Source organism: Syngnathus floridae, chromosome 9 (genome assembly GCF_059516105.1).
Source record: "Syngnathus floridae isolate MCC-2025c chromosome 9, RoL_Sflo_1.0, whole genome shotgun sequence".
Taxonomy (NCBI): Eukaryota; Metazoa; Chordata; class Actinopteri; order Syngnathiformes; family Syngnathidae; genus Syngnathus; species Syngnathus floridae.
In genome coordinates, this window is record NC_142421.1 from 10,638,513 (window position 1) to 10,662,958 (window position 24,446).

At 37.8% G+C, this 24,446-nt stretch overlaps 1 protein-coding gene across 1 annotated transcript in view; it reads right to left on the reverse strand.

The window, feature by feature from the left end:
• Positions 1-2,675: 2,675 nt before the first annotated feature.
• plpp4 (phospholipid phosphatase 4) overlaps positions 2,676-24,446 on the reverse strand; it is a 35,446-nt gene continuing 13,675 nt past the window's right edge. The window contains exons 3-7 of the mRNA XM_088384581.1: positions 19,186-19,276; positions 16,609-16,672; positions 15,465-15,589; positions 8,198-8,368; positions 2,676-6,403 (exon numbers count right to left, since the gene is read on the reverse strand). Coding sequence (XP_088240707.1) covers positions 6,195-6,403; positions 8,198-8,368; positions 15,465-15,589; positions 16,609-16,672; positions 19,186-19,276 — 660 coding nt within the window. The 3' untranslated portion in view covers positions 2,676-6,194. The remainder of the gene's footprint in view (positions 6,404-8,197; positions 8,369-15,464; positions 15,590-16,608; positions 16,673-19,185; positions 19,277-24,446) is intronic.

Genomic DNA, 24,446 nt, shown 5'->3' on the forward strand with positions numbered 1-24,446 from the left:
AAATAGTACAGTCAACCCTCATCCATAATGCTAAGTGAAATCCAGGAAAATAAACGAGTTGTTCCAAGAAAGTTGAAAGCATGGCAAATACTCAAAATTTCAATCTCTTCTTTAATCAAATAAGCAAGGAATATGAGGAAAAAAAAAAGTATAACTTAGATCAAAACAATCTCTAATGTGGGCATATCCAAATTCAGTGAGTGCTTCATATTTATCTAAAATTGATCATATTACAAAACTCAATGTAAATACTCCGTAATCATATAAAAAGAAAGCTGAACTGCCTTAGACAGAAAGGTAGAAAAGCATTCAATCATCAAGAGGATGATAGCATTGAATAAAAAAATAAATAAAATCCTTTTCCAATCTATCCCCAGAAAAGCCTCCATTCAGCCAATAATCTTTTTTGTCCTTTGTGAACAAAGTAAACATCTCTAAATGTGAATTAGCTGTGATCTGTCACTGGAATAACAATAGTGCAATCATTAAATGCATTTAAGAGAGTGTCTCACATACACACAATACGCCACGACGCACCCTTGAGGATTTGGCACTTTGGCAGGTTTGCGGTTTGTGCAATAATGAGGTAGACACGACAGGATTCACAGAGTTGCGATGTAGCACAGTACTCGGTGGAATTGACAGGAGCAAGAGAGGTACATCTACAGCTGTCTGCTTGCTGCTATTGATCTATTATGAATGCCAATTTCCATTTAGGTAGTGATTCATGCCAAACTATGGGTTGCACTGTGCTAGCATGCAAACTGTTCTTGTCATGCAAAATGTCACTGTGACAGACTTTTCAACAAAGAGATTTGATTTGGCATGGCTCTCGGGCTAGTGTGACTGTGCTGTGAGTGGACAGCAAAGTCACAGAAAGAAAAAAAAATGAACATGGGACTTTGGACATGATCTAATAACGGAGCATGTAATATTTAATATGAAATTATCATACTCCTCGTCTATTTCCTCAAGGGAAAATTCAACGTTACCTCTGCTATATATTTGATGTTCCACACCACACAGAACAAGAAGAGGTCTCAGTTGTAGAATTGCTTCACTCTAACAACTAGATGCCATTGTGACATTGTTTTTCCCACAGCGGGAGTCAAAGCAAGGCCTTCTGGTTCCAAAGCCCAATTCCTCACAGATGAGCAACTATCCTCGCATCTGAATGAGGCGTGGGGGGGTGGGGGGGCTTTACACCCATACATTATCTTGGAAAGATGCTCCTCTATGGTCCAATCCACCTTTTTGCTGTGACAGGTTTGAATGAAAACCGCTAATAACTCAATTTCATGTTCGCCGCAAGGTGAGTAATGTATTCTGACATATTCAGAGGACAGCTTATCCATCTCGGCAATCTACTTTCAAACTCAAATTTTAACTAACTATCTCTAAAGTATTAGCAACAAGTCTGCAGAAATCTAATACATTTCTTGACTGCTATTTTAATTATGATCCAATATGGTAGCTAATTTTTCTTTACAAAGAGTCTTGGTTTATTAATTAAAAACAATGCTGGGTGGAAGAAATTTAATATTAGAAACTTCCACTGTAATAATTCTAAAACAAACTGGAAGAGAATGATGCAATAATGGTGTATAAATCCTCCAATTTTTATTGAGTGTATAACATTAATAAAAACATCATATAATGTAATTTTTTTCCAAATGTTTTTTTCTGCGGTTTAATGGAACAAGAACAAGAGCCAAAACGGAATTTCCCTTCAGGGATCAAAATTGGTGTAACACATTTGATTAACATAAAAATTATCTGTGTATTGATATGTCTCCTGTCTGGTGAAATGGTCAGATCCAGCAGTGAAAAGACCTTGAAAAAATTACTTTGAGAGAGGCTCAAGTATGTCAAAGATCTTTACAAATAAAATCCCACATAAAAACCGTTTGAAAATGACAAAAGTCAATGCCTCTTAATGAATTGATGTTGATTTGTGGGGATTATGTCTTCATCCATTCTTCCATTTAATGTGGACAAAACCCGGGACTATCCCGAGTCACTCACTGTGAATGGGATGAATGATGGAATTTAGTCGTCCAAGTGACAAAATGAAAGCCTGGGTGAGAGGTATCAGTACAATAACAGCTACAGAGGAGAAACTGATCTCTTAATTTAGAAGTGAATTTAGACTACAGCCCTACCATGGTCCTGAGCTTTGGGTAATGGCTAAGAAAATGAAGTTGTGCTGAATAATATTTGCCTCAACAAGTTGGCTGCCTTTGGGAGGATATTATAATAGTTCAGCAACTTTCACATCAAGGGAATCACCTTGAAGAGGTTCAGCCACCTAATTGGGACAATCTGACGATGCTTCCTATTTATTTGGCCAGGGTTTAAATCCCCCAGCAAATATTCCACCTTTTCTCAAGAGAGAGATGCATTTGAAACAATAGTTATACAGGACTGTCTCAGAAAATTAGAATATTGTTTTTTATTTTCTGTAATGCAATTAAAAAAAAACAAAAATGTCATACATTCTGGATTCATTAAAAATCAGCTGAAATATTGCAAGCCTTTTATTAATTTAATTTTTGTTTTTTTAATTCCATTACCGAAAATAAAGAACTTTATCACAATATTCTAATTTTCTGAGACAGACCTGTCCACTTGAACTTCATCTAACAGAGCTCATAGAAAATTGACAGATAGATGGATAATATAAATATAATACGACTTTATTGTCATTACATAAACATACTGAAACATCACATCCTGTTTTCTCCTGCTAGTAGTAAAAACAATTAAAATCACCATTGCAGACATGTTACACAAATCCTGCAATCTTTTATTGTCTATATACATAGTTCAGGGAGCTGTCATGTTAAGACACGCTTTCTTTAAAATGAATGAACACTTGTATTTTCTTACAAACGCAACTAGCATGCCATGAACGACAACTCCTAAATCATTACACACATTTATTCTTCAGACATTTTTTTCAATATAACACAACTCAATAAATTTCAATTACCTTCCTTTTGTCCTTGAGTCCACCGGGTAGTGAAGTGGTCAGAGAACAAGTAGTATATAAGTATTACAGTTCAAGAACAGAAGTTATCCCTCTCTGTACAAAACTAGTGGCGTTTTGTCATGCATTGTTTTAAAAATGGACATTTCTGTAATTTTCTATAATCGTGTGTATGGTACCAAATTAAAACAATGAAGTTATGTTTTCTTTTTAAACAATGCAAACACACTTGAGAAAATAAATCGCCAATGTACAAATATCGTGCCACCAAATCAAGCAATTTAATTACTTATTTTAAAGTTCACAGATACAAATCAACATTCTCAAGGCTCAAATCATCCTGTTACCGACATGATAAATGAATTCCTCTTCAAGGCTCTTTTGCTATTGCACTTGTGTGAGATTTAATAACCACTCACACGCATGCATACACATGTACACACACGTACAGGTTTATAAAAGATGTTTGAGGAAAGGTGAAATGATGTTTGAAAGAAATTTGAACGATACAACGCTAACACAGTTTCAATAGCTAGGTATGGAAAATGGGTTTGTATAGCACACTTTTAAAAGGAGGGGGGGGGTACTTTTTTTTATTTATTCATTTTTTTGAAGAAACCATTGCACCCAAGAAAGAATGCCAGAGACAGAAGGTGAAGAAGGTGATTTCCTATGTAACATTTTAACATTCTGTTTTGGGATATATTGTCTTATTCATGGGTTTCAAGTCTATATGCTGATTTGCAATTCTCAGTTACTCCTTGTACACTTTATTGGAGATGCCCTCATTAAGCAGCAGTTGCAGTGACCCCAACTTAATGAGGATTAATGCTGGAGCAGCTTGTGCCTTTTTTAAGACCAACTTCCAGCCTGCCATTCCCACCCGTGTCTCACTGATTTCAGTTATTATTGAGCAACCATGTGTGTACTAGTGAAACCACTGGGGACGTGTTAAATGAAGAATCCTAAATAAAGTTGGATGATGAAACACGGTTGAATGGGAGTTGAGGTAATGTGTGGAGGAAGTCAGCAAACAAGGTGAGATACAAGATTGCAATTTTAAAATATGACAATAGTACAGAAATGTCCCTGATGGTCCAGTGGTTAGGATGCGGGGCTTTCACCGCCTGGGTTCGAGATTTGGTTCGACATTCATCCTTGTGTTGCTATGGTGACTTCATCAATATTGTCGCGTGAGAGTTCAGAGTAGCTAAACTTACTACACGTTCCCTCAAATTTTCAAAACACCATCAAGAGTGAGTATGAAAATGAAAATCCACTCCACTTCTAAAGCACTCTTTCACTACAGCGGTTTGTACAATCTCATCTTTGACATTCAAATAAAAAAAATGTGTGGGTTGTGGTGTCAGAGAAATTTGGGTTCATTGCAATGAATGCAGCTGGTTGGGTAATGAGTCATAATTTGTGAATACCCAATAGAATTCAGTTGTAAGTTATATTGAATCGGTTTCATTCTTGATAAGCGATGACAAAACGAGATCCTAAGCAGGGCTGTCAAACTTGCCATCACAGGCCTCATCATAAGGTTGCTTAACTGTAAAATGTGAATCTATGATCTCTAGTGGTTAAAATAACTTTGGTGCGGACATTACCGTATTTTCTGGACTATAAGGCGCACCTAAAAACCTAGAATTTCCTCAAAAGCCGACAGTGCGCCTTATAGTCCTTATATATGGACCTAATTCCTAAATTTAAACTGCATTGTGTCATGAAATCAATCATAAATGGCCTCCTGAAGACTATGAATCATGAATCAAAAAGACTATGGATCACTATTTTCTGATTATAATGTAATTTGTTGTGTCTGAAGTTGAAATAAAAAAGATAAAATGGAGAATGGTTTGATTTGGATTAAAAATCTGACATGATGCATTAATGGTGCGCCTTATATAAGGACAAAGTTTTAAAATGGGCCATTCATTGAAGGTGCGTCCTATAGTCCGGGGAATACGGGACTGCTTTTTTCACATCTTTTAAGAACACTACTAAGTAGTTCTCAGTCCATTTGCGCTTATTTTTTTTTCATGATGTACTGATTCCAATCAAATGAGTTAGACTTGACCTACAGTACTGCCACAAAATCTTAATAGTAGTCATGACGCCTGCGAGCCAGAGGTCCAGCTTCTTCCAGAGTAGTCGCGTAGCCGGGGTGCAAGGCACTTATACTTAACGTCCCTTACCTAATATTTTCCCTCACAAAAAAATCTGATTCTCAATATACGTAATTACCATTACACCCGTTATCATTGCCAAGTCAAGAAACAGTAGTGGCAAACTTGTGTCCGAGTTTGACACCTGTGTATTGAAGCGTCTAGGGAGCTTTTTATCACACTCCCTTTAGAGGAAAACATTGTTTAATGGATGCTACTTGCTTTGGGATTTGTGTTACATCAAACACCACAGACACAAAAAAAGCATACACTCCAGTCAGAGCTACTGCTTTTTAAAAAGTGAAGTGATGTAAAACAAGTATTTACAAAGTACAGCTAAGATGCCCTCGACTGCTTCTTGGCAGATACATTTCCGAATAAGCAGTTTCAAATGACAATGAAAACAACCATTTCGACGCCTTTACCCAGACCACTCCCTTAGCTTTTTTGTTTCCGCCTTGCAATAGTCATGCTTTATTTTCTTAACTTCCTATTGCATCAACAGGTAGACCACAGGTGTCAAACTCAAGGCCCGGGGGCCAGATACGGCCCACCACATCATTTTATGTGGCCCGCGAAGACAAATTGTGCATCAAATTCGTGTCATTACTAGAATTGCAAATTGTGTTCACTTTTAATAATATCTTTTTTTTTTAAATACTTGACCAGTTTTTACTCGTCTGATTTGAAAACGAGTTATTTGTCAGTTTGTTTTGTAGCTTTTACTGTATATAATATGACATTTATTTGGGTTGACAGTCATAATGGCCCTCCGAAACAAGCTATGACTACAATGCGGCCCGTGAAAGAAATGAGTTTCACACCCCTGATCTAGACTTTCACAGCTGCTAAGCAAAAACAGTATAAAAGACACGAAAAAGTAGTTGTCACGGAAACATGAAAATAAAATAATGGAAGGGAGTGGCTTACTGTCCACTGGAATGTACCTAAGAGCCATTTCATCAGTGGGAATGTGGAGGTGTGTTCATTGGCTGGCTGGGCGTGTTGAGGGTCGTCTCAGAGGTGGCCACTAGTCATAGTGGTGCTTCAGTCAAGCCTTCCAGGGGGAGGTTAGTAGCATTGTCAGTGGGCCGCTGATCCTCCTGAGGATGCAAGGATGTGTGTGCAATGGCAGCCAGGCTGGCGTAGGCAAGGTGACAGTCCGTGTGCAGAAAGGGGGGGTAGTGTTGGCGGTAGCAGATGTAGGCAAACAATAGCCCGATCACTCCTCCAACAAAGGCATCTGTATAGTCACAGAAGGGCATATATTTACAAGTATGTCGCCATCGTTAATTTTAGCCTAACAACTGCTACGAATCCAACAATTAATTTCGTAAAACCCAATGTTATACTGCCTCAGTGTGCATATTCTTTAAAGGTTAATGAATATTAACTGAAATGCAAAGCAAATAATCTGCATTGGTCTCAAGTGGATACGAAAAGGCTTCTGCAACATATTGTAACTATCCATCCAAATCCTATCATACAAGCTTGGGGGATATAAAAAGACCTTAGCCCTCAGCCTCTGGCTACACATTCTGAAACTTCCACACTTTACAATTTGTGTATGCTCTTAGGTCTTATTAAAATCTATATTTCTTTCTCCTTCTGCCTGAAATGGAATATAACGCAAATTTCCACCATTCAGGAATTGTATAATGCATGAGCCTACTCTATGAATGTTTCATTGACTCCTGTCAAATACATTTAACAGTCTGAGACCTCATGCAATCAATTAGTATGACGGCCTCACAGTGACAGTGATTGGGATGCAAGGCTAAGCCACAGAAGACCAAGTGCTGAGGGATGATGGGACTATTAGTATTTATCAAGAACGCCACTGAATGCCAGGCTAATGGTGTTTCCCAGCTTGTGTTTACACTGAGAGCCCCCTTAGGTTGTTTAATGGGCTGTGCTATTGCTGCATTTGCTGACACTCTGCTGGGAGGGGAAGGGGACAACATTTGGGGAGAACAAACAAATGATGACGGGGCTCAGAGTGGCCTTTTATTGGTGTGTGTGTGGGGGGGTCGTTTCTTTATTTCCCCCATGACTTATGTGGCTCACTTCTGCAGTGAAAAAGAAGAGCGAAAAATATGGTAAACCCCAAAGGTAAAAAAGCTTCAATACTAGAATGCTGAATGCAGGCCGGTCCATGGGTTAGGGGGGCGCAACGAGTGAAGATGTTGTCATGTTGTGGCGCCAATAAAATTCTGAATGGCTTAAAATTGATAGATTGCGTCATATTTTCAAGCGAAACCCTAATCTCCGACTTAAAATTTTTCATCAACACAAGATGATTGTAGCTCAATAAAACTGATAAATACCACATGACAATGCTGTCAACACAAAGTATATTTTTTATTAATTCTCGTCATTATCTCTCCCATATATATGGAATGTAATCTTCCCATCTTCCCATCTTTCTAGGCAGGTCACATTAAATTTTCAAAGGGTGCTAAATCAAATTCCTACTCATACTCTGAAGCAATTATCTATGCTGCTGTGTTAAAAATGCATGGAGTCATATAAATATGACAAAACTGTCTGGAAGGTTTTGGTTTTTCCTCATGTCATTTTAATTCCTGTAATACTATGCATCATCTTGACAGAAAGGCATAATCGCTGTTTGTGATGCACACATTGATTAGAAATGCGTTAAGCTTGGCTTTTAGGGTGGCACAATCGAAAGCAAAAATATGGCACTTGATTCAATTTTTGCTGACAAAAAAATCCTAAAGAAAGAAAGTGAGAAAGAAAGAGAGAACGAGAGAATGAGAGAAAGAAAGACCGAACGAACGAACAAACGAAAGAAAGAAAGAAAGAAAGAAAGAAAGAAAGAAAGAAAGAAAGAAAGAAAGAAAGAAAGAAAGAAAGAAAGAAAGAAAGAAAGAAAGAAAGAGAGTTAGGGGATGAATTGCAAGGTTGGAGTAGATGATGACCTTTCCTGAGCTTGATTAATCCAGGACAAAATTTATTTTGGATGGAGTGGCTGTAGTCTGAACATAACCAAAAATACACATCACAGTGTTCTGACCTTGCCAATGGTGCTTGTAGTCACAGGTTCTGGACAAAGCGATCATCATTGCGCTGTAGAGGGGCAGCACCATGGCACAGAGGCGCCAGCTACGACCTCGACCTTGATCTGTAAAGCACTGCAGCTTGCCCGCCAGGTAGAAGGAAGTGAATCCAAGCCCAGAGAATGCAACTAATTAAGAGAACACAAAGATAAAGTGGCCAACATTCAAATTTCTCAGTCCCAAAATGTCACACTAATAGTAAAAGTCATGAATTTTCCATCAGTTTCCTTCCTCACTCTTCTGTATGAGACGTAATGTTTTATTAATGGCGAAACAGAGACAGAATTGCAATTGTGTGAATGAGAATAGCAAAAAGGTGGGTCAGGAGTGTGTCGTTTAACACCAGAGATCTGTCGAGACACAGCATGATGATAGCTTAAAAAGCCTTAGTAGAGCTGAACTGGAATGAGAAAATAATGTCACAGGGAAGAATAAAGAGATTACTTGCACACAATTTTCTATTATGACCAATCAGTGTAAGTGTCAACTACTTGAAAATATTCAAAATAAACATGACATTTAAAGAAGTCAACATCAAATTGGCAGAGGAGAAATAAGTGAAAAACAATTACCATTCATCATTTTCTCTGTTTTGCAGCATAAATTATGAATCACGTAATAAAGTGAACTTCTTGATCCCAACCTAGGTAAATTTCAATTCCTCATTATCACCTTTTCTCGGTTTTATGTTTGTATGGAGGAACTACATTATTTTCCCCAAAGTGGATAAAAACATGGAAATGGTGATACATGTTTGTTTTTACAAATTGCAGATAGTCCTGCTATTCTAAAAGCTCCTTCAACTGAAAAAAACACAGCAGGAGAACAGGCAGAGATGAAAAATAACCAAGACGACCTTTGACGCCTACTGTCTGCAGAATTTTGAACATGTCAAAATAAACCTGCTTGAAGGGCATTTTGCATAGGAAACTTAAAGAAGGACCTGATTTTATTTTTGATAATACATTTTTAATGCACACATGAAAGATCCACTATTCTATCCCAAGAACAGTGGTTGAAGCAAACAACAAAAAACACACTGTATTTTTTCAGTACAAACTGTTCTTAAGAAACGATGGCAAAAAAAAATGCTGCACAAGAAACCAACATTAAGTGAAAAAACACATTTTGTTAACAAAAAACAATTCACGAAATTTTAATATTATTGAGGTAATATTTTTGTCCTGCAGATCATTCCATAAATCCACAATGAATATTAGGCCAACTCACATTGTTGTATTTGGCAATATGTATAAGACCAAGTGTAAGTGTCGGTAGGTAGCTTTCTGAGTGGAGGTTTACAAATGTTTGTGGAAAAAAAAAAGTAAAATTAACATTCACATTTTTTTTTTCACAGTTTTTCTGGAATGGTCGACTGTGATGGCCCAAATGCAATTCTGAATGTTTGTCTTTATCTGCACTGTGAATGACGGAAAATCAAAACAGTCTGCCTTTCGCCGCAAAAAGACAAATAGTATTGTAAATGGAGGGATGGATATAAATATGCACATTTTTCTCCTATATTTGACTTTTTATTAGTTTGAGCTTTTGCAAATGATTCATCTTTGCCCAAAAAAATATAATCCATTTTAATGAATTGTGTGTACAAGCAATTTAATTCATTTTATAATCAAACACCATGATTTACCTGAAGCCAGAACTTTATTAGATAGACCAAAAATAAATCATGAGCAATTTTGAACTTATTAGATCACAGTTCTCTATTCATCTTTAAATCACATAGAATATAATTTCAACATCAATGCCAATTCTTCCAGACTCAATAGAGCACAGGTTTCAGCTCTCGTGACCCTCCAAAGGACACCATTAAGTATGACGTGGCCCCTGCAATAGAGAAACCTCCAGATGCCTCCAGAAAAATATGAACTTTTTACTTTGTGATACACTGTGAACTGTTCAGGTCAGTGTGGACTGGTGGAAGAAACCGAAGAAGCCCTATAGGCATACTAGTTGAGTGGTTAAAACACTTGACATGCATGCGTTGGCCACCCACACACAGATTGATTATTCTATTTCTGCAGCATCATGATTTTCTTACTTGACTGACAAACAAAACGTACCTCAGTTATCTATATTCCATATGATTTTACTCAGAACACGACATTGATTTGTTCAGGGTCATGTGAAGGACTGTAAAGTATTCCAGATACTGATCGGAGTTCTAATCTAAGGAAAAATACTGCAGATGAGCTCTTTTGTCCTTATTTTTAATTAATAGGTAATCTATAAAAGGACTGGTCCGAATGGAGCACCTAGAATTTTAAATAATTAATCACATCCTGGAACAGTTCAGGAAAATAACCGCCAAAACAGAAAAGACTGGAAAAGAGTTTACCCGGCAGCTATGACATTTTTTCCAAGCAACACTTATCATTTTCCTTTTTTGTGCAGTAAATATGCCCATTAGATATTGTTGTTCGGAAACTGTTTCTGTCCTTATCATTGGAACCTTACTCACTTGTTTGAAAAACCTAATATCCATCAAAGAGATATTTTTCAATAACCTACAAAATACATTTTTTGCAGCCCTGACTCATATACAAATGATTGCGCAAAAGATAAATGTGTTTGCTCATATTTTTGACAAAAACGCTTCAGCATGATTTACCCATTCAGTGACTGAATCACATTTTCTATTGGACCATTTTCAGATGATTTAAAGGTTGATCAGAGGGCAGCAGCGACATTTTATACTTTATAGCTATCTGATTTAAACTAAACAATAAGATATATTTTTATTTACTGCATCTACTTTCTGCCCATTAAAGATTTGCTTGTATTTTGGAGAACACGCTTGACAAAATTTTTGTTCTTTTGTAAACATTTATGGTTGTTTTGTTTCTTGATGCGTCATGACAAGCCCACGACCAAAAAAACCAACAATAATCAACGTAAAGGAATGTCATCTTTATCTTACTGTGAAACGAACAATGTTGATATAAACCCATATTGAAGACCTGAGAAGTATCTGCAAGCTTTTCCTCTTTTCTGTTTAAACAGTTCACACAGAGGACTCATTAGATTCCGATCAAGGGCTTTGTCGTTAAACTCCGGAAAGCTGGCGGAGTGTAGAAAACAGGGCTGAAACCTTGAAGAGTGAAATAGGCTGGAGTTAGAATTTAAAAATGCATATTACATTTGTGGAGACCGTTTTGGGGTTTCCCTGCTGCCAAGAATAATTTGCTTATTTTTCTGAGCAGAGACGTTAAACAAGGGATTTTTGTAGGTATAACCAGAAACAAAGAGGCAGCAGCAGATGGCCATGGAAAGACTTAGAGAGATCGAAAGGGAACATTACTGAAGTGAATTTGCTTCATGTCTCTGAGAAGCCTTGGTGGATAAATCGATTGGGACAAAACCATTGATCATCAAAGAGAAAGTTGTTTCTTTAAAGATGTGAAGAAGACTGGGACATTTTGCTACTTTGACTGTTGTGTAGATGGAAATGGTGTCAGAGTTTAGAAACGTTAGAAACGGTAAATGTTTTGACTTTAAATGCTCAAAATAGAGAAATCGTTTAGAAAGGATGTGGTGGGATGGATCCTAAGGTCGACACCCGTGATGAGGAATGTCATCTTTCAAAAAAAGAAACAACTTTTCATGAAGAATACATTTGCAGGTTCGTAATGAAATTCTGAGTTTCATTCCAGGAGATGTTTTGCTAGGAGTTCTTCACTGTAGCCACCTGGTGTGACAAATGGAGGAGGAAGGCTACCTTTGCCTTTTAAAATATCCTTTCTTGCCCACAATTGCTTGCTTCAAGACTAACTTCAAACTTGACTCAAGCCTGCAATGCTCATAGTAGCCCACATGTTGGCTTATTTGGAGTGTATAGCCCTCAGGGTGTTCACATTTGATATTATTTAGAGTTTGAATTGCCATCTTTGCCAGTGCCATATGCTGAGTATTGCCTTTATGAGACATGTAACAAAATACTGCTGTCAGTGCAAAAGTAGCCATTGAGAGCAGCTGGTGGATTTAAAAGTGTAGTATGTCCCCTCTCACTCCCGCAACAATAACAATTATATTGGTTGGCAGTCATTTTGGAAACAGACAAAAAAGCAAAATGACAGTGAAGATGCTGGTGTGAGAATTGTCCACCACAGCAAAATTTGTACAAAACTCTCTTTTATCCTATTTTAAAGTTTTAATACAGAAATACAAAATCACTCCACAGCAGCACATATTAACTGTCCACTTTGATACTGATGCTATTTTAACTGACTCTTTATTATTGCTCCTCCATCAGTTGTATCCTGCTTCAAGCACTGAATTTCTATGATGGATGTTTAACAGTTTTTAAGGGGATTATGAATAGGGAGAGCAGCTTTCTTTTTTATTATGACTGTGTTTATTGGCATCTGTACTTATTTTCTTTGACCAAATTATTAAGGGAAATCTAATCACAGAAAATCTTCAATACTACATATGATAAGCATCTTACAGATAAACTGCATTTAAAAGGGATTTTTGTTGGTGTAGTTCATATCTACAAAGGCCCATCAACACCCCTCTTAGATATCAAACCAGCCAGAAATGATACTTGGTTGAATCCAGATTCCACTTCAGTTTGAAGATAGGTACTTATCACTAATCTGGATGGTTGCCAATTTGTCCCACAAAAAGCTTTGAAATATTTTTTAAAAATTCAACAAAGTTATGATGACGATGGACACAGGCTGGATCAGATTCTCCCATTACTCCAGATGTGATATAATATGAATGCTTCTCATAATTTCATCTCAGAGTTCTCTCAATTACACATATTCATACTCTGCAAAAACATAAGGTTATTAGTGTTGGTGTGGAGACGGATTAATTCTGCACATAGTGCCGGTAAATTCTATGTCTTTTGGAACACATCTGCCAATATTCCGCAAAGCAGATGTCTGAGAAGCTGATTCATTTTTTTATACAAAAACATCCATTTTAAATAATCCTTGGATTGTAAAGAAATCAATGCATTTTGTCTTCATTAGCTAGAAACAAGAAGAACATGTTTTAGAGTTGAATGGCCCAAATCACTATTTCTATTCCTTTTCACTTGGAAACAGAATTTACTGGACTTGGTATTGATAAATGCTGACACATTACAGAAAGACAACCATTCACACTCATAAGTTTTAGTTTTCAACGAACATACTGTACAGTAAGGTCCAGATAGTTTGGGGACATGGACACCCTTATCATTTTGGCATTCAACACCACTTCAAAGAATTTGAAGTTCATGTTTTGTTCTGTCCATTCCAAGGACATCACATTCTACAAACCTCCTGTTTTCTTATCTGCACACACATAACACATAGTTTTATGTTACATACCAACACATATTTTTATGATTTATACCTTCTGTACTTTCTGCTTTTATGCTGCCAGTGCCAGATTGACAAAGATAGTAATATATAAGTAGGAGGGACCCAGAGAGAATGTTCTGAGGTTACTAGACTTGTGACTGCCGATATTCTCCCTAGCGCTGGCATTGCAACTGTTTCTATCTACTCCTGTTTCTATAAAGCTGTAAACTGTCCTTGAGACTCCCAGACCGATTTAATAGCCGTTAGAATAAAAGAACCCAGGTGGACTTATGCACTTTAAAAGGGGCGGTGTGAACAAGTCTCATCTATAATTGGAGTTTTTTTGCACGCAAGCTTTGTGCCTTTGCCCACTTTTTATTGGACTACAAGTAACCCTGAATTTAATCCATGGTGACTCGCTGCCAGGCTTTTACTGACACCATCTTCCGTCCCCGCTTCTTCTTGAGATGTTTTGCATTCAGTTTGGTTTTCATCCAGTGGATTTAGGTCTGGGAACTGACTTGGCGATTGTATAGCATTCCACTTCATTGCCTTTAAAAAGCAAGTTGTGTTAGTTGTATGCTTTGGGTTATTGACCATGGCACTGTGAAGCACCCTCCAATGAGTTCTGAAACATTTGGCTGAGGAGGAGCAGGTAATATATTTCGAAGCACTTCAGAATTCCCCCGACTGCTACATTATCAATAAAGTATACAAGTGAAACAGTCCTATTGGCAGCCATACATGTCCACCTGACCTTGAAACATCAGAACAGCCAATCATCCCATCACTTTTCAGAGGCACTTTACAACAGTTACTAATGTGCCTCCCACTTTTTCCCACAGTGTTGATTTATGGCTATAAATACCCTCAAATTCAATCTGCAGTGAAAACACATATTGTTCAGTAGAGTAGCCAATTATTTGACCATTATGTACCTGTCTGTAATCAAGCATATCTGAGGAAACCAGAAAAGCTGGCAAGATCAAGATTTGAAGAACTCTGCAGAAAAAGACCCTGGCAGATTGAAACCAACTGTGCTTTCACCCTCGAGCCAAGTCTGCACAGTCAAGTCCTTATAGACTGAGCTATGCACAGGATATTGATTCTTCAAGCCCATGTTGGAAATATTTACATCCTTGCTGCTTCTTGTTTATCAATCGTAGTCTTCCATTAAGGTGTAAGGAGGTAAAAGCTGTTTTATGCCATTTAAATGCATTCACAAGGGTTTCTCTGGCGCTTCTCCACTATGCAAAAACATATACTGCAGCATGCTCTTGGATTTGCATTTTCTTAATTAGATGTGGAGGCACATAGTTTATCACAGATATATTCACTTAGGCTCCATCTGACACCCATATATTTTCCCCTAAAACATTCGTTCGAAATAATTGCTTGGTAAAAGTATGGCTTCACTCAAGGATTCATCTATAATTTTAAGTAAAGCAAGAACGTGAATAAAGTGAGTAATGAGCTTTTTAGGCATGGCTCAATGCTACATATTAAATGAAATCCTCAGTGTAATTAGTCCATCTGTATTGATCTCAAAATGCAGCATAACATTGCGGTTGCTGTGGCCGGCAGCAAAGATTCCTTGCTTGCAAGCCTCTTTACATTAATCAGCTGGACAACAGGAAAACACTTGAATTATTAAACTCCCTTGTGAAGTATAAGCGCTTGGGAAGAGGATGAAAACATATTTTGTAACAATGGACATGCAAAACAGACTATGGCCAAATATGTTGGCCATGTTACAAAACAAGCTGCCATGAGACATGAGAGCACCTCATAAAGTTGAAAAATCCATCAATGCTCTTCTTGTGGAAATATTTTAGAATACTACAGTACATTCTGTTGTATTGTCTTCTGTTGTGTTTCATAAGCTAGGAAAGATGTAACTGCCACTTACAAGAGGAATGACTGCTGGGAAAACTCTTGCGACCTTCCGAGACCAAATGAGGCTCCCCGGTACACAACATCTTTGCGTTCACTTGGCCGTCCGGGAAACACCGCTGGAAGTAATCAGGCCTCGGTCTGAGAGTAAAACACAACCAACAAATTGGGTTATATGTTAATTTGAAATGAGAGTGAATGAGCACTGAGTCTTCTGTTATGAGTATTCATTACACTGAGGACACAATTCTCTGTTAGTCTAAATTTGTCGAGTGTCTAGGTTGACACTTTACAAACGTTGTCACTGTTGTTTGTACCTCAGGAGAAAGGTTCCAAATTAATATTGTGACTTACAGCTGAAGCAGGAGCATTGTTTCTTGTTTACAGGTAGTGTCAAGAGACTGTAGCCTGTCACTGTTATTTTATCCATCTATGGTGCTTGTCCTCGTTAGGTTTGTGGGTAAACTGGAGCCTATCTAAGTTGACATTGAGCATAGGCATGGTACACCAGGGACTAGTCACCAACCAAGCCAATCACAAGCATTCAATGTATTGATTTTTAATAAATTGGGGATTTGTTTTTAGTCATTTTCAAGGGTGCATGTTAACTGGGTTTAGGGACATGATCCTAATATTTAAAAAAAAATGTTCACATTTTTTGTCATGTATTTTCATGTAAATGCTCAATTTTTATTGCTGTTCCAAATATTCTGCTCTGTTAGAGTTGGTAGTCTTACAGCACATCTGTTTGAATTTTTTTGTAAATTCTGTACATCAGGGGTGTCAAACTCATTTTTTCCGCGGGCCGCATTGTAGTCATTGCTTCTTTCAGAGGGCTATTATGACAGTCAACCCAAATAAATGTATGAGCACCTCATATTAAAAACTGTAAAAGCTATAAAACAAGCTAACAAATAAGTTGTTTTCAAATCAAATGAGAAAAAACTGGTCAAATATTAAAAAAATATATATATTATTAAAAGTGAAGACAATTTGCAATTCAAGTAATGACACACGAATTTGATACACAATTTGTCTTCGCGGGCCACATAAAATGATGTGGCGGGCCGTATCTGGCCCCCGGGCCTTGAGTTTGACACCTGTGCTGTACATCATGACATTCTTACAACCTGTTTTGAAATGTATATCATTTTGCTTACCTGCCAACAATTAACTTGATAGTGTTTGTGAAAACTCCATTTAGGGCGAGAGCCAGTGACACTGCTACGGGAGGGAAAATTGCAAGTATAGTTAAACATACATCTTATTGAGATAGATTGCAACACCATTTCAACGACACTTGGCTGAAGTAGGAGTAAAACATATTGCACTGACAAATGGAGTTAAAAAAGGGTTTCAATTTCTAAGATACAAAACATTCTAACCCCCCTTCCCACACACACATGCACGCCTATCTTGGAGGCCACAGCATGATGAAGCGCTTCACAATTTATAAGATGTGATAGCCTCTAAATCACCCCCTGCCATCTTGCCAAAAAGACAAGATCAATTGGAATTCAAACAATATCACTGCATGAATGAAGCACTGAAGGTTTAGAAGTCATTCAATGTTGACTGTGCACATTTACAATATCTTTGACATGAGTTTTGATTAATGGTAGCTGCCCTTTTTCTTTCATTATATAGATATATATATATCTATATAATGAAAAATATATATAGAAAGGCGATATTGACTTTCTTTTCAATTCAAAACCTAAAGGCAGGTGTTCATGTCTTTGACATGACTTTAAAAATGCTGTCAAAAGTGTGACGCATCATCGAACATTTTTCAACCTCTTGTTCAAGGCTTGCTGAAATTACAGTAAATTGTTCTCAGGGAACGGTCTTGTTCACCCTGCCTCCGGGAAAAGGCTGGTTAATGCCACCGACAAGGGATGGGTGAGTACCAATAGACCAATACTAGCCTTATCTATTTATTTATGTTTGTATTTATTTATTTATTTGAGTACCAATAGACCAATACTAGCCTTATTTATTTATTTATGTATTTATTTATCTATTTATTTATTTATTGTTTATTACTTATCGAATAAACATGACGACTGCCTTTACCAGTGATAGCTTGAGACAGAAAAAGATGTCAAATAAGTCCTCATGGCAATTATTTGTGCTATAATTACAAGCACTTAAAAGGAAATTACGAGTACAAAATTGCGTTCTGAGCATGCAAGAACTGTTATTGTGAGCCTCGTACGCTGACCTTCAATGCTGCTGACATTTGTGCGCACACGCAAATGATCAACCATGTGGCCTAACGTTGTTTAATACAGTATTCAACACGTTAAGAAATGTATGGCTTTTTAATATGCTTAATACTTAATCATAGTATATGTAACAGAATGACCCACCTGTAGCGAGGGTCTCTCTAATTCACTAGTGTCAAACTCAAGGCCCGGGGGCCAGATACGGCCCGCCACATCATTTTACGTGGCACGCGAAGACAAATTGTGCATCAAATTCGTGTGTCATTACTAGAATTGCAAATTGTCTTCACAATATTTGACCAGTTTTTACTAGTCTGATTTGAAAACGAGTTATTTGTCAGTTTGTTTTGTAGCTTATAATGTATATAACATGAGGTGCTCATACATTTATTTGAGTTGACAGTCATAATGGAAACTATGACTACAATGCGGCCCGCAAAAAAAAATGAGTTTGACACCCCTGCTCTAATTAGTTTGAAAATAAATTGAAGCAATCAGTTATGATTGACCAACAAAAGGCCACTACGCTGTCTCAGAACAACCCATTGATTGTGCTAAGAATAGCAACAATTCAGTAGGTGCACCAACTTCATAATAATCTCATTGGGAAGACATGTCTGCTTCTTTTTAACTTGGGTAATGGGAGGACTGCTGTTGGCTGATATTTACTGCAAGTACTGGACATCCACTTAATTAGCTATCAAGGCATCCCTTGGGGCTTAATCATTAGCCAGGGTACAATCCCTCGAAGATTTATCTGACTGGTGAGCCAATTGAATTCACCCTACATTGCCAGGAATGAAATAAAAATGAAATGTGATGAAATTAAATCTGTTTATGCTGTGAAGAGGAGCACTGTCTAAATATTTCTGAACAATTTGCTAATCTGGACAAATTGTACGAATGGGGCATGACGTGTCCATTGGGCCCTTAAACTGCAAATGCGAAGATGGCAGATCTCCCATATAGGGATCGACTCTTGCCTGCTGCGTTGTCTCATATGGAGCCCAGTTTGCAAATTGCCATTTGGATAGTAATGTGTGTGCATACGTACTCAGTATCCCAATGAGGCAGTGTGCAAGCCTACTTTTCATAGGCTCATGTTGGCATCTATGAAGTAGTTTTTATAGCACTATATAATAGCTGGCCAAACACCCTCGGAACATTTGGGGTCATTATTCACGTTTGGTACCATGAACAAAAAACATTTTAATTCGTACATTCCCTCCTAGCTATATTAGTTTTGGACAACAGAGTGCTGTACATAATAGGGTGGAATGATTTTAGATTTGTTGTAGTTGAGGAGGCGAAGGAGATGATAATCAAGTCCACTTTTTTCAGTCATCAACTTTCTGTGTGCGCCTCCAAACACAATTGCACAGTCCCCCACTTTGAGATTTTTTTGGGGGGATTAGGGGCTACAGAATTCAATTTGACTTGTTTGAAAATTATTTTCTTAAAAGCATTACATTTAGATAAAAATCAATTGTAATAATTAGCTCCACCTACCTAAGCATGCTTCTTTGATTTCTGTCTTGTCTGTCCTCTGAATTATCTTCACCACAAATATCACCGCCAGAGGAGTAAGAAAGGAGATTGCCTATAAGGAAATCAAGATGAACAGTGAACAGTTATTATCATGGCATTGGTCACGTATTGCCAATATGAAATTACATTTGGAATGACCTACTTAATTTTCAACACGTCATAAAAACAGTCTGTTTCATTGTTACGAGGGTTTTAACAGACCATTTCTTTGAGCCTTCAGCATTATTTTGGGCTTTCCTCCAGCTGGAAAAAAAAGTTGCAGGCAGCTAATGGCATCATTACAGCAGTTTCAATTCCTTCTTTATTATTTTCATTTCACTTATTATTTGTGGGGTCATACTGAGGTTTATCTATCCCACCTGACTTGATGTGAATGGTAAGGTACTCTTGGATAGATTATCTTTGACAGGGATGAGGGTAATCCATGGATTCAGGCATGCAGCAAAATAGAGCCATACATTTTTAGGAGATACACTAATGTATCAGGTCCTTTTGGTTAGGTTAATTGATCAAGGACACAACGACAGTGCTGATAGAAAAGATAAGGGAGATGGAAGTTTTACAAGAAAAAAAAAGACCCATCCATCTTCTTCCACTTATCTGTGGCAAGTTAGGGGGGCAGCAGCCTAAGCATGGAGGCCAAGACGTCCCTGTGCCGAGCTACTTTGTCTCTTCGAAGGGGGTGCAAAAGGCGTTTTCAGGCCTGACAAGCGACTGTGTCTCCAACATGTCTCGCCAGCTGTCGAGGTGTCAGATTTGGAAATGACAATCCCAGCGACTTTAACCTCGACTAGAAAAAAAAAAAATTCTTGGATAATAACAGTGTTGAAAAACTTGCCTTGTAACTCAGCTTCCTCACACAATAAAAGTTTTTGTTGTGTCCTTTCACAGAGTTATTCTTATTAACGTGGTAACTTTGCTGTGGCCAATTTTACATCATTCGCAAGTGGAGATCTTGCAGTTCCTCATGAAAGGCACCCATAATGATCCCCCAGCAAGTCCAATATTCTTCCGGGGAGCCACTTTGCTCCATGTAAGGTGTGCTCCGTCCCAAAACGATGCATCAATTTCAAACTGCGCCCGTCAACAAAAATACCAAAAGAATGAAAACTCAACCCCCAAGCACAATTAGACTGCACTTTACGCCAGACCTGTTCTGGGAATGAAAATAAGGCTCTTTATCTTTCTCTATTTTATTGTAACAATTTATCTTTTTTCTAACATCCATGGATGCATGTATGCATTTTCATAAACTGTGCTCACCTCCGTTTCAGAAGGCACTATTTACCGGGAATGTTAAAGCCATTAGTTCCACTTTGAAAGAAAATTTACCGTACCGTAATTTCCGGACTATAAGCCGCGACTTTTTTCCAAAATTTTGAACCCTGCGGCTTATAGTCAGGTGCGGCTTATATAAGATTTTTTTCATGATTTTTTTGTGATGACTTGATCACTTTTATACACTCGTAAAAAGGCTGTGGACCACTGTTGTGCGTTATCTTGAAGAAAAAAACAACAACAAAAATACTATTTTGAAACATTACTATGGCTGCTGTTTATTCTGGCTGTGTTGCTTGTGACTATAATGAGCTTTAATAGGAATGCACGCTAGGTGACCTGCGTCAAAGGGCTCTAAACCCTTTCTCTTACTCTGCCATGTGACTCAGAGATTACACAAAGCAGTGGCGCTGTTTGGACCATCTGCATTGTATTGAAACCCAATCAATCAGCATTTAAATTCAATTCTTCTGACATTTTGCTCACCAAAAACAAGTTGTAATGAATGTGAACTTTTAATGCATTTTATTCAGAAGGTTACTTTGAACCCTGAGGCTTAAATGGCGGCGCGGCGTATTTATGGATTTTTACGGCTTTCTGTGTACTGTCTTTCTTTGTAAAAAACTCATGTGCACGTGCGGCTTATAGTCCGGTGCGGCTTATGTAAGAAAAAAACAAAAATATACCTGAATTTTAGCTGGTGCGGCTTATAGTCCGGCGCGGCTTATAGTCCGGAAATTACGGTAATCGTTCTCTTTCACGTAAGTACTGGACAAATACAACTATGTAAAAAAACCAACAACTCAGATTTACTAATACAAGAAGCCCCATCCTATTGTAACATTGATTTTATTATTAGGAAATACGCAGTCATAATTTTGAAAATAATCTTGAAGGCAGCAGCTAGGAGATCACACTTTATGGCAGGATAAACTGGTCAGACAGGTGTAAATGCAAAGAGGGGAGGACATTGCGGAGCACAGGGAAAATACAATATAATGTACCTATTTATCATTCTTTAAATAATAATTAGGACCACGCAGGTAGGCTGTTTCTCTGCCTGATAAAATGGGAGTGAACTCGATGCCCTGCGAATATTGTCTCATTCTTCCATTACAGGTGACGCCAGACTTGGTCTGGTAATTTCATAGTCTTGCAGTGAACCAATGTTAAATTGAACACAAATACACTTTTCTGTGAACGGTCAAATAAATAATAGTTGAAAAAAACTTCAGAATATAATAAAACTCAAATTTTGGTTCCTGGTAAGGCAGTTAGGGTGTCTCGGGGTGTCAAACCCACCTACCGGTGCATAGTCGACACATTGACCACAGAGGAAATTTGTATTTATTTATTTATTTATTTATTTATTTATTTATTTATTTATTTATTTATTTATTTATTTATTTATTTATTTATTATCAAGCTGCACTGAAAACGTTTCTGTACTATCGATCACCTTGTTCACACTGTAACGCTTGAACCTGCGACTGGTTGGGGGATAAAATGATTGACAGTGCCCATCACCACCAACTATTCCAGTTGCCCTCATACGTTTTGAGATGACTGATGTGTATGACTGATGTATTCTTTTAGGCTCACCTGCTGATGGATCCGAGCTTGAATGGCACTGAGTGAGCCTTTTCTCCCATCGCCCACAAGGAACATGGACATGCATACGAAAACATGCACACAAACATACACACGTAGGCAAAAACACACCTAACAAACAAATTAGAATGTAGGAAAAAAAGCACACAAAAAAAAAGACAAATCTTACACATCACAAATGCAGTAACAAATTTAGTGGACTGAATTTGACTTTGTTCCTACTGTGCTTGCTTTGTTTTATTTAGACATTAGATTGATAAATTACTTAGTAATTGTTTCCTTCTTGTCTTCCTTGATGCAAAATTATCTGTTATGTCCTCGTGTGATTTCTGTTCTCTAACTTTGTTGTTGACGCTTTGGCAAGTTGAAAGTTTCTGGTTGACCTCAGCTAGATTTCTATTAACTTGATCTTTAAAAGGGGCAGCTCAGCTTGAGCTTTAATAATAGCAAGAGTAAAAGTCCAGAGGTTGCCACAGACAGATCTCTGAGAGATCCTTCTGGTGAATTAATGTTTGGAGACTAAGCATGCCGCTTGGGAAGGAAATTTCACGTGGAAGCGCTTTTCTATCCAAATGAGAACGTCCACTGAAGATTTTTCCATACACTTCACATTTTTCAGGACACTGTTGGACAGAAAGCCTTGGGACCTTTATTAATGCATCAAATTTCTGTCCAGTGTGGAAAATATTTGATGAATGGCTGATGAGGTAGCATCCACCACAAAGTGCATTACAGATTATAAAGCTTTTAAAGGATGCCAAAGTATCGTAGGGTGTCATTTTTTTTTACTTCTACTATGCAATTGAAGAACTGACAACTGCTGTGTACGGGTGACACCAGCGGCTCTATTTTTGTGCCTAGTGCAAGCCTGGTGTGAGGTACAGTGTGAAGATATGCAGATGCAGGCTGAACTAAGTTATTTGTTATTTTTCCAGATCCGTGCAAGCCGGTGCTGCATGGAACACAATGCACAAAGAAGGCGTTTTGAATTTCTGTTGGCATAAAAACACTTGTTTATGCCCACAACAGTTCCAAACTTATTAGAAATCAAAGCGGCTGCTCTCATTCCCGTTAAATGTCATGTGCCAGCAGCATGCCGATCGTCCTTGACATGGTGAAAGAAGACACTGATTACGGGTTGACGTGCATAGATTCCATTAATAAGCAATAAGACCGCTGCAAAGGGACGCTATAAAGTTGTCTACAGGGAAATTGCAGATCTGTTAAGTGGGCACTTGGAGACCGCCTTTCACTCAGATCCTACGTGCCGATGTGTGACGGGTACAAAAATCTGAATAGTTTAGTTTTCTGTCTACTAATCTAGAACCCCAAGAGTGCAATCAAAAATGATGGGGGAGGGGGCTTGCCTGCTTTATTTCACTCGCAATTCTTGAAATCATTTTATGGTGCACCGAAAGGTGTGAAAAGTGTTCCGAGTGCCAAATTCTGAAGTGCCACAACTGCAGTGAAAGGTGTCAGCGCTGCTTCCTGTCACTCCCTCCCATTCTTCAAAAGTGCCATCTCCTGCTGATCAATTATTTTTGCCCTCATTTACCCCAGGGAGTTATATTCATATTTTTGTGAAAGTTCTTCTGCTGTCTTCAGGTGAGGTGGGTTAAGTGCCTACTTTCAAGTTTCCAGGCTACCATCACAACTTTATCTTTCAATCAAGCAAGCCTCTGGCGAGAGGCTCAGAAATTAGCGTATAGTTCTCGATCAGAAACTTATCTCCAAGGAGAGTGGCGATGACAATGACATACATTCTCGATCAGGACTTATATACGCAGAATTGAAAAACCAAAGTAATAAAAGTAACAATAGTAATTCAATTTATCTTAGATTAAACCAGTAGGAAAGCCATATTGTGGATTTTAATGCATTGTCTTTAAAATTACATATGCCAAAGGTTCAGTTGAGATATACACTTGGTTATTGTGTTAACAAAATATTATTTACGAAATGAAAAAGCTTATCAATCAGGGCACTACACAGTATTTGAGTTAGGGTTAGCAAAATGTTGCTGTTGCCACTTTTGATCAGATGTGTTTTGTAGTCCGGAAATTACAGTAAATGACCACAATAACCTCTGACAGATGAATCTCATCTTTTATTTCAACACACAACTGCAGTAGTGTCTCAAAATAGTAACAGGTTGTGAAATTAAATCCAAATTAAATTCCATGGTTGTCACCAAATCTTCCACAATGCGGTAAGTACACGTGACGGTACGTGCTCAACATTGCGTGAATATTATTAGTTACAGTCATCTAAGTCCAGGCTCTAACACTCCTTCAATACTAATCAGCTAAACTACTAAAAAGATGAGAATCTAC